The following is an 11,055-nucleotide window of genomic DNA, read 5'->3' as shown; positions in this document are numbered from 1 at the left end:
CTGCCGCCTATTAGCTGCTGACTTTTAGGAATCTAAGCTCAATGAACCTTCGAGCGGCACCTGTAAATGGAAACATAACCGGTACGTGTCTCATTCAGTTAGGAGGCAGCCTCGCATGGCGTTTGGTCCTGGGTTCAAATCCCAGCTCCGCCCCTTGCGGGTTCGGGGTCTTGGGCACCTTGCTTCCTCTCTGCATAGTGTCCTCACCTGTAAGAAGAGAAGCTGCCTTAGACAACTGCCGTGAGGCGTGAGAATGCCTGGCACAGAGAAAATTATCAGTGGTTCCGGGGAATTAATTGTAAATTTCTTGGCACAGTGCCCAGCACCTAAGGACTCAGCGCGCGGCACCTGCTATTACTGCGAGGAGTTCTCTGATGTGCCAGGAGCTAGGGCAGCCAGGGTGCTCTGAGTCCGCCTGTTTGTGCCGTGGCCGGTGGTGTGTTTTCCGGTCCCACTCGACCCGGTCTTCACCTCCTCAGCTCCGTGATCTAGCTGCCTCCGCCAGAGGTACGTCCAAAATTCGAGACGGCCGAATGGAGGACCCGGTGTTTGCTGCAGGAATAATTATTTCTTCTCCGGTCTTAAAAGTCCAGCTGTATAGCTGGAGATGAACAGAGAAAAACTCGGAGTGAAATAGTCGGCACTGCTGGCCTGCCTTGATTCAAAGCGTGGGTGTAGTTTTCAGTTGACGATGAGAAGTCGGGAGTTAGAGGCAGGCTGGGCCCAACGTGTTCCTCTTTGGTGAAACACGGTGGCCCTCAAGTCATGACCCGCAGGGAAAGGGGGTCCAAGGCCAGGACGTGCCGAGCTGAGGCCTCCCCTGGACCATGTGTGCTGTCTGCCCCGCCCCCGGCACGTCCACGACCTGGGTCACTAGGAGAGCAGATTCCAAATGCCAACAGCTAGCACCAGGCACCCAAGAAGCGCACGAAGCCTTCCTCGATTGAAGAGGAGAGTGCGTGAAACGTCCCTCGATCGCACGCAGCTGCGCCACCACCTGGGTGATGTCTGAGCAGGGTCTCTAACCAGTCTGCTGCGTGTTCTCATCTCTCAGGAGGGGCCATTGGGGAATCGTGGTGACGGTGAGCCGGGAAGTCCTATAAAGTGCTTGGGTGGCGTCTGGCACGCGTCAGGGGCTCAGAAATAGTACTGAGCATCATGATGCCTGGTGGTGGTAGAGAAATGCTGAGTCCTCCTGGGGAGCAGTAAGTATATCCTGATGAGACAGGCGCCCATCTGAGGGGGAATCCCCGTGATGCTAAGTGACCCTGTCCGGAGCCAAGGACTGTGGGAGGCGTCTGTGTCCTGAGACCCAGATTCTTGGATGTAAATAACGTAAACACCAAGAGGGGTCGCTCCAGTCAATGAAGGACTGAGTCGTGTGTGTGTGTGTGTGTGTGTGTGTGTGTGTGTGTGTGTGTCTTTTCCTGAGCCTGTAAGATTTAGAAAACGTAGCATTTATGTACCAGGGGAGCTTTGTCAGGCCCGAGCATCGTGGAGAAACCCATGCCGTCGGATCGGTCAGCTGCACCGACTTCTGGCTCTTGGAAAGGGGCCCCCAGTTTTGCCCTTGAAGTTCCCTGGGAGCATCTCTGAGGTGGGGCGCCAAGTGTACGAAAGGAAGCTGCGTCCTCTGCATCCTGAGCGGCCTGAGGATCCAGGCCCAGGAGCCGAGCACAGGGCTTCGGTGACTCACTACTCCCCCAGCTCCACAGCTGGCTCACCATCTCAGGAGCCCCTCTTCAAACTCCCGAGACCCCCGACCAGTGCACCCTGATCTCTTGACCTGTGGGTGCAGCCACATGGTTCAGAACAGGCCCGTCCCCCAGACGGGAGTATCCTGGGCCCTTCCCCTCTCTTTCACAAGCCGTGAAATGACCCAAGCGGAGACCAAGAGTCGGACGCCCAGGCGCCCTAGGAGTGAAGTTACTTTGTAGAAGAAAACGTCTTAGGAAAAGGAGGCATAGGAAATGAAATGTGTGTGTTTTCAACCACCTCATGTGACCGCACAACAGAAGCAGTCCGCCAGCTCTGAATTTTCTAGACGTCCTTTAAAAAAAAAGAAAAAAAGATAAAAGAAGGGGAGTAAATATTCACACCTGGACCTCTCCTGAGGTCACTTCTGTTGAATTAGGACGAATGAAAAAAGAAACATCCAGGTCTGATGTTCAAACGAGCCTGTCCGGTGTGACCCGGCCGTCGTCCCCTAGAAGCGCACGCACCAGCGCCCCGGATCCCCGAGCTCGCCCCTCCTCTCCCTGCCTCCTCCTGGGTCCCAAAGGCACAGCCCCCTTCCTCCGTCCGTCCGTCCGCGTTCTGTCCAGAGCAGACGGTGCACGGATGCGCTTTCGCAAACCACACAGGCACTCTGGCCGGTTCTGTCCTGTGACCCTCACTTTCCTGACCCTAAAATAACAGGGAACACATGTGGAAAGACTCCGTGATTTAAAAAGTCATCATTATGATTTTATTACGTCAGAAACGCAGCCTATAAATTTTCTACAACTAATCACTGAGAATTTCTTTCCCTCCGTGCCTCTATTTTTTTTTTTATTAAGTTTTAACAGTGTTTCTATCTACTGTAAGGTAGAAAATAATCTCAGACCCAAAGACCTGGCCGGGAAGGCAAAACCAAAACAGGCTGGTGAAGTCGTCCCCAGCCCGAACGCTGCTGGGGGGAGGGGCCCGAGGGGTGGGGACTGTCGCCTGGCCCGCCTGGCCCTCCGCCCAGAGGAGGGGGCGTGGACCGCAAGAAGGCCCCTCCCGCTCCCCAGGAACTCTGGCCTCCGTGCCCTGGGCCGGGACTGTCCACCCTGGGAGAGGCCTGGACCCTTCACTTCAGCCTCCGGGGACCCTTACTGGTTGGGGCCTCACCCCCTCCCGCCCGTCTGGAGGAGGCTCTGGTCGGACGGCCCTGCCTCTCCCTGGAGCCTGCTGCACCTGCCCGGGGCTCCGCTCAGCCGCAGGGCGGTCGTGTCCCCTCTTCTCCTTCCCAGGCCACTAGGAGCCGCCTCCGGGCCGCGGGCTCCGTGCACGGCAGTGGGATCAAGGCAAAGTCTTCGGGACCTCTGTGGTTTGGTCGACATTCATGACCTTGTTTTTAGAATCTAAATTCTTGGCTTTTATTATTACTTTTATCAATTTTTTTTTATCCTAGAAATTTAAAATGCTCTTTGCCTGAAAAAGGAAGCGTTTGACTGCTTCACAGCGAACACCTTCTAACTGGCAGATTTAATAATCTACCCGCTGCAGGGCTCAGGCCCTGGAGCAAGCTGCCCCAGGCCCCAGCCGCGTTTGGCGGCTGTGAGGAGGGACGGGCTGTTCCTACCCAGGACCCGAGTCCCCGTGCCAAGTGCACAGGTTAACCTAATTTCTGAAGCCAATTGCTTTCTAAACGCACCCGCCATAAACTGAGCCGTTGCAGGGATCTGAAGCCTGGACACGGTTCATGGTAGCTCTGCCTGCGGGGCTGGGGACCCAGAGTACAAGTGCAGGTAAAGGCGCCCCCGGTCCTTCCCTCCGCCGTAGCGAGGACCCAGCTCCCATCGGTGACCCTAACACAAACCAGGCCACAAGCCTGGGGACTTCCGTGGTGCGCTTGGAACAGTGCTTACCAACAAGGGTGCCAACGGAATGAGGAACGGGACCAGGGGCCGGGAGCTTAGCTGCTACCCTGCGCACACACACCCGCACGCACTGTAGCATACACACGTGGGCGCGCACGCACCCGCACGCACTGTTGCATACACAAGTGGGCGCGCACGCACCCGCACGCACTGTTGCATACACACGTGGGCGCGCACGCACCCGCACGCACTGTTGCATACACACGTGCATACACACACACCTACACGTGCTGTTTGTATACACACGTGCATACACACACCTACACGTGCTGTTTGTATACACACGTGCGTGCAACACATACTGTTTGTATACACACGCGAGCGCACACCCACCCACACGTACTGTTTGTATACACACGTGTGTACACACACAGTTTGTATACACACGCGAGCACACACGCACCTGCACGTACTGTTTGCATACACACACAAGTGCGCATGTGTGTGCGAGTGTGGCATCCCAGGGATCACGACTGGACCTGGGTATCTCCCTCAGGTCTCCGGACACTCTGGCCCCCACACCCGGCCCGCCTGTGCTCCGGGGTCATGGGGAAGAGGCATTACGCCCATGTTGTCCCGTGCCCGTCCCCAGAGCAGGACGGCTGCCCCTGGACCTCAAGACCAAGTCCTCCAGGAGCGAGGGTCCTGGGCCTGTGGCTCCCTCGCTGCCCCCGAGGCCTGGCGTAACTGACCTCAGACACCCGCCGAGGGAGAGGAGGAGCACCCCGCGGCCTGCGGCTCGGCTTGGACCCGCCCCGGGGCACGNGCCGCACGGACGCCGTGTCCCTGCCTGGGGCCCCGCCACGACGCACACGTGGGGTGGACGGCTCAGACGGCGGGCTGGCCGCATCCCCTGCCGGCCTCTCCGGGGTCACTTTACCACTTGTTATGGTCGCCCTCCACGTGGGGACGGTGCCATGTCACCTCCCCGCGCAGAGCTCCCGGCCTGGGGCTGTGCTTCCTTAGGAGGGAGCATGTGTGGTGAAGGGTAGAGTCTAAGAATACTTCTTACGGCACATCTGGCACCGCGAAGGAGGCTATTTACGAGCGCTGTAAATCGACGCGCCAGCTTTTCTTACGCTATCAAAGTTTTCAAGATCAACTGATGCCCAGAATAACTCTCCTAAACTGACTCCAATCTCAGGACCTAGTGAGCGTAAACTGACCGTGACTTATCCAGCCACAGTCTCCCCAAATCCAGGTCAAGTAGAGTCGCAGCTTGTCCACGGCTCGAACGAATCAAGACAATTTGTCTGTAACTAGTAGTAACCTCGTTTATTGACCTAGTGTTTTGGAAAAAAGCTCATTAAAAGCATTTCAAAAACAAAGTCTGATCTGATAATTGTATGTGTTTTGAAAAAGAATCCTTCTTTTAAGTGGCTATGAAGATTATTAGCACAGCATCAAAAATTAAAAAGTCTATTTTTGACTGAATTGCATTGGCTCCTTCCGTGGAGATCTCCCCGAAGGGCGCAGGCGAGGAGATTTAAGAATAATATTTGCAATCAAGGCAATAATCTCATCACGTTAGCTAATGTTCCTGGAGGTTAGGAGGACACCGCCAAGGGAGTTACGGAGGCTGTTTTCCTAAAGAACAGGCACAGGGCATCACTGTCACAGTCACCGATCTGAGCACCAGCGACGTGACTTATGAGGGAGCGTGAAAGCGGGGTGGAGGCCAGTGCCAGACGGACAGGACAGCGCGCGGGTCAGTTACTACCGTGCTGGGTCACCAGTTACAAGGTAGGAGGGTCCCCGAGGACGCAGCGGGATCCGGGAATCAGTTATGAACGACGCTCGAGTGGAGAACCCAATCCGGAGCAGGATGCTGCGTCGTGCAGAGGCGCGGCTGCTGGGCGCACGGGTCACTGCCCACCGTGGCTTGCACATCCCGCGCGCCACGCGCGTGGCTCTGGCCAGGGGCTCAGACACATGGAGGTGACGAGTCGCCACTGCAACACGTAAAACAACTTCTCGCCTCGCACCAGGATCGGTCAGACAAACCACTTTGGAAACACGCTCTCTAACACCTCTGTAAAATCTTTATGAGGGTCAACTTTATTGAAAGCAAATGCTCAGAGATACTGCGGACAGAAGTCTCCCCGGCACCTAACCTTGGGTGATACTCTCGTTGGAAAGAGAAGAACACACCAGTGCTCGTAGTTAGTTACTTGTTTTTGCTGAGGGTTCTCTGCTTCTCCGCGTGCTCCACGATCTTCTCCTCCACGTAAAGGCCCTTCCGCTTGCGCACGGCGTTCATGTACTTGCGGGCCTGGTTCTCAGAATCTGCCTTCTCCCCGAAGTGCAAGTACTCCTCCTCGGTGGTCGGTACCCAGAAGGGGTCGCTGGGAATGACCTGGTGAAAGAAGGGGACAGAACATGTCCCATCAGGCAAGCAGACAGCGCCGCTGCCAGCAATGCAGGGGACGGACGTGAGGGATCCAGGGCGCGTGAGCCACGGGAAGCGGGGCCGCATCCCAGTGAGGAGCCAGGAAACTACGGACTCTGAGTGACATGCCGAGAAAGCTCCCCCTGTCGCTCGGACGCACCTGGGTACCAGCAGTGTCTTTTCATTCACTTTGCCTTTGCCCCCAGCAAAGACCAACACCCGTGAGCACGCTCCTGAGGTGAGGAGGACACATCTGGGGAGCCTCCTCGGGAGGTGGGGGAGGGGGCAGAGCCTGAACNNNGTAGATGATGTGTGGGAGCCCAGTCACTCCGTGATGACCGGCAGCCGGGTCGTGATGTCCACAGCGGTGGCGACCTTGGACACAGACTTCCCCGAGGCCCAGGACAGAGTGGGGGGACGGTTTCCTGCAGGCAGAGAAGGTTCCATGAGCCCCACGCTCGTGGCCTGTCTCTGCCTCCTCACCAAGCCGCCCCCCAGGATCGGGCAGGTAAGCGTGAGGACAGAGGACTGGGGGCGCGGCTCGTCCCCCTTCCCCGAGTCGTGCACGGGCTACCTGCCCATGCCGGTCCCTTCCGGACACTGCCCTGACCGTCCTGCGGCACAAGCCCCGTGGCCCGGCTGGTCTCGTTCTGGAACGTGGCAGCAGGGGCTCCGAGGCCTCCATGGTCGAGACCACACTCTCCAAGGTCAGCCTGATCAGTCATGAAGGTGAGAGTCTGACCTTCACACGCCTTATTCTGTTTGTTGTTTTCTCTCATTTCTCAGTTAGATGGAGGAAAGGGGGACCTACTAAGTGGCCTCAAATCCTAACGCTTTTCAATTTAAATCTAGACGTGGCAGAAGAAGATATTTAAAAATAGTTGCTCTGCAACACCAGAAGCGGAAGGGTCTGTGAGCCAGGAGAGGGAGGGAGGGGAGCCCTCCGTAGTGACCGGGGTAAAACCCCGTCCACGTCCCACAGGGCACCGCGGCAGGTGTGCTCCCAGCCCGGCCCTCTCTCGCACGTGTGCCCGGGGCTGTGGCTGCCAGCGGGGGACAGAGGGCGGGACAGGCTGTACTCGGCCCGCGTCTGAGGTCCTGAGCCGTCCACCCTGGTGAAGGCACTGAGCTGAGCGCCTGCGGCGCTGTGGCACTTGGGGGGGACAGGTGACTAGCAGACGCCCCAGGGTGAGGCCACGCCACGGAACGTGGGGGAGGAAGCCCCCCGAAGATGGGCTCACACAGGGCACGACAGGAAACCCCGCCACGAACGCCAGGGACCAGAGTCAAATTACAGAGTTCACTTCAACACCCTGCAGGCACCGAGGGCGCGCGGGGGCGCTAGGCTACGTCCTAACACACCAGGCAGCTGGAAAAAGGAAGGGCCGCCAATCCCCAAACAGTCAGACGTGAGGATGAGAAAGAAAGAAGCCCCGCAGGCAGCTGGAGCCTCGAACCGCTGAGACTGAAGTAGCAGAGGCCTGGCGTCCCGGAGGAGGAAGCGCTACCCCAGCAGGGAGGGCGGCGGCCCCGAAGGGATGTTCTCCGGACGACGCGCAGACGGCCAGCAAGCCACCCGTAGACACGGCGGTCACTGGTCACCAGTGAGGCCCCGCTGCGCGCACGCGGACGGCTCCTGCCAAACGGGACGAGCGTCCNAGCCCCTTCTCCCCCCCCCCCGCAGCCGCAGCAGCCCTCTCCTCGGGGAGACAGTGAGGAAATGGACGGTGCCCTGGGCAGCCGTCCAGGCTGTCTACACGGCAGGAGACTAGCTTTAAGCTGGTACTGGTGCCCTCGCCTCTGCGCCCATCACAGCGTATAAAGAAGCGGTGAGTGAGCTGTTAACCCTGTTTACACGGTGACCGTTTACACAGGGCAGCAAGTGCAGCACACAGTCCAGACACCCCAGACTCACACTGGTCCTCGCTCCAGACTGTGAGACCAGGGGTTTCCGTGCGGCCCTTGTCTCCGCCAAGACCCCTAGCCTGCCTTCCGCACTCACCTCTGTGACACCTGCTCCAGACCGCCCCTCCCCGGGGGGCCCGGTGCCCGCACCCCAGCTCTCTCCCAGGACAGGTGCTCCAGACCGCCCCTCCCGGGGGGCCCGGTGCCCGCACCCCTGCTCTCCCCCGGGACACCTGCTCCAGACCGCCCCTCCCGGGGGGCCCGGTGTCCACACCCCTGCTCTCCCCCGGGGCACCTGCTCCAGACCGCCCCTCCCGGGGGGCCCGGTGCCCACACCCCTGCTCTTCCCTGGGGTGCCCACACTGTGCTGTGCACTACATAACGGCACTTGGAGGCCACAGGGCAGAGGTCACATCAGTTTGAAAGAAAAGGTGGTATTTTCTGACTGGTTCACCCAGAAGTCACCTGCCCACAGTGAGAACGTCTTTTTGCAACCCCACAGCCTGGAGGGGATGGCATCTTGTAGCTCATGGGAGGGAGGGCTCCCAAGTGCTAGCTGCTGTCCTGGGCATGAAAAACACAAACAGAAAGCAAGAGGAAGGACAGGACAGGAACGACAGCCCAGAAGGAAAGAGCTGGGGGGCTGCACCTCAGTCCTGCGGCCAGCTCTCGCCTGGCCTGCGCCGGCAGGTGGGAAGCCACGTCCAGAGTAAACCTGCTCAGGCTGCCATGCTGGGAGCCGCGGCCCCTCACCCGGGGTGAGCTGCAGCCCCGCCCCGCGGGCTGGTCCCGTATCAGACAGCCGCTCTTGAGGTTGTGCTGACATGTGTGTAGAACACCACTGGTTGGGAGTATTTTTCTCTCTGTGCCTGTTATTAGCTCCTTTTCTTCCTTTTTCATAGAAGGGGTAAAACACAGAAATTATGAGATTGCTGACTTCAAAGGTTTCCTCATGGAAAATGCCTGTAATTTTATTTTCTCTATTTTTTGAAGCACTTTCTCTCAAAAGCTCTTGATTGTAAATTATATGGTGTGACAGAATACAAACGAAAGAAAGCGCCTTGGAGCGAGAAGCCAGATCTCAACAACTGTGTTATTTCTAAACCCAACTGTGGGGGAGACCAAGACAGCCAAAAACTATCCCATCAATGACAGTTAATTATAACAGCGTTTTCAAGACTTTCAGAGATGCGAGGCGTCGGGAGTGGGGACCGGACAGGTGGCGGGGGCCGGCAGACGACGGTACGGAGCTGAAGCGAGCTCTTCTCGAATACATTCTTCTCTAAAGTTCCCAAGAGACTGACTTTTAATAACCAACTAAGAAACTAGAATTAAAAGAAAACAACTACTCTTAAGCACCTAAGATTTCTGGCGTTTCTTTTGTAATTGAGAGAGAAAGGGGCGGAAAAACCACCGTGGTTTTCATATGAACAACAACATGCCCATTTGGTTGGTAAGAGCCTGCTCTTCCCAAGTATCTCCTGTCCTGTTTTCTTTGCTACCAGGCACGGCCGGGGGGCGTCCTGAGGCCCGGGACGAGGGGCACACTCCTTCTGTGAGGAACCGACTGCAAACTGATCAGGCATTTTTAGCAAACAGGATATGTGAACCCAAACACCCAATTCCTCCGATCGTGATGCCCCACGACAGCTCTGAAGCCCTGCTTCGGGTCTGTCCGCGGAGGACCCCCCGGGATCATGGGCCGGCACACTCTTTCTTCTCGTCAGACACACCAGAACCGGGCTTTGTCACCAGTGGGATCAAGGCCACCTTCTCGAGACAGACATCTTGTCATCGCCAAGATGTTCAGAAGTGTGAGCTCAAGTTCTGGGGAGGTTTTCAGATCGGCAGCACTGACGAAGATGGTCACTGCTCTGAAGGGGGACAAATGCCCCCCCGGTTCTGCGTGTGAGCCGCGCTGCCCTGTGACCACACGGGGAGGGCCCCGGACACGGCTCCAGCAGGAACACTCTAGTAATCTTACTGCAGCCATAGATCTTCACAAGATGCTCGGACAAATCCGTCCTCTCAGTTCCCCACTGGTGTGCGTCCTTACGTAACACTCGAGTGGACAAAACCAAAGCCGAAAAGGTCGACGTTTGGGTAAGTGGGAAATTATTACTCACTTAAGTTCAGAAATTAAGAAATAGGTTAAATGTTCTGGAGCTCCTGTTTTCTACATAGTGAAACACGGAATGATACCTATTCTGACACACACTGATAAAACCACCAAAACTTCACTTAGTTCTTAGATGAAGAGACAAAATTAAGAAAAATTTCATAGTAAATCCCCGTATTAAAAAAACAAAAAACAAAAACCAAATCAAAAACAACAACAAAAAAACACAATAGGAGCCTAAACCAGAATGTGAACCATGGCTTGCTCGAGCGTTACGAATGTGCGTTTTTTTTAAGGAAAAGCAGACACATCTCTGAGTTCTGGATCAGCCACCTCACTGGTGTCCATTTAGGTGACAGGAGCAGCCCAGTTAAAACTAAATCTGACTTCAAAGCCCATCTTTCTCAACTGCTGATTTACTTGACTATAAAATTCATTTTATTTATTTATTTAAATTTTTAAAGGTTTATTCATTTTTTGGAGACAGAGACAGAGCATGAGTGGGAGAGAGGCAGAGAGAGAGAGAGAGAGGGAGGGAGAGAGAGAGAGACAGGGAGACACAGAATCTGAAGCAGCTCCAGGCTCCGAGCTGTCAGCACAGAGCCTGACGTGGGGCTCGAACTTACAAACTGCGAGATCATGACCTGAGCCGAAGTCAGAGGATTCACTGACTTAGCCACCCAGGTGCTCTTATAAAATCGATTTTAAAAAGGAAGTTCTCCCTCACTGACTACATCCCCCTTTACAACCCGCACTTCAACTGTGTCTTTAAACAGCTCTGGAGAAAGGGGCCCATCTGGCTGAAGAAAGTGACACACAGGGACAGCCCAGCAGTGGATGAAAACGGGGAGTTCCGATTAGGTGGAGTTGGAGGCAAGATCCCGGACGGCGTCCACACTGCTGGAGCGTCCCGGGGTCGGGCACCAGGCTGCAGGGGCAGCACACCAGCTCGGGCAGGGCAAGCTCAGGAGGCCCCAGCACATGGCAGAAATGGTGTCTGCCAGCAAAGCACCCCC

General features: G+C 56.3%; 1 protein-coding gene across 1 annotated transcript in view; it reads right to left on the bottom strand.

Annotated features, from left to right (window-relative positions):
• Nucleotides 1–5,661: 5,661 nt before the first annotated feature.
• Nucleotides 5,662–11,055, bottom strand: part of EFL1 (elongation factor like GTPase 1) — a 101,000-nt gene continuing 95,606 nt past the window's right edge. The window contains exon 20 of the mRNA XM_077774396.1: nt 5,662–5,982. Within this exon, the coding sequence (XP_077630522.1) occupies nt 5,794–5,982 (189 nt within the window). The 3' untranslated portion in view covers nt 5,662–5,793. The remainder of the gene's footprint in view (nt 5,983–11,055) is intronic.

The sequence above is a fragment of the Crocuta crocuta genome, unplaced genomic scaffold (genome assembly GCF_008692635.1).
Source record: "Crocuta crocuta isolate KB4526 unplaced genomic scaffold, BGI_CrCroc_1.0 scaffold7, whole genome shotgun sequence".
NCBI lineage: Eukaryota > Metazoa > Chordata > Mammalia > Carnivora > Hyaenidae > Crocuta > Crocuta crocuta.
This window is presented reverse-complemented; position numbering and strand designations above follow the sequence as displayed.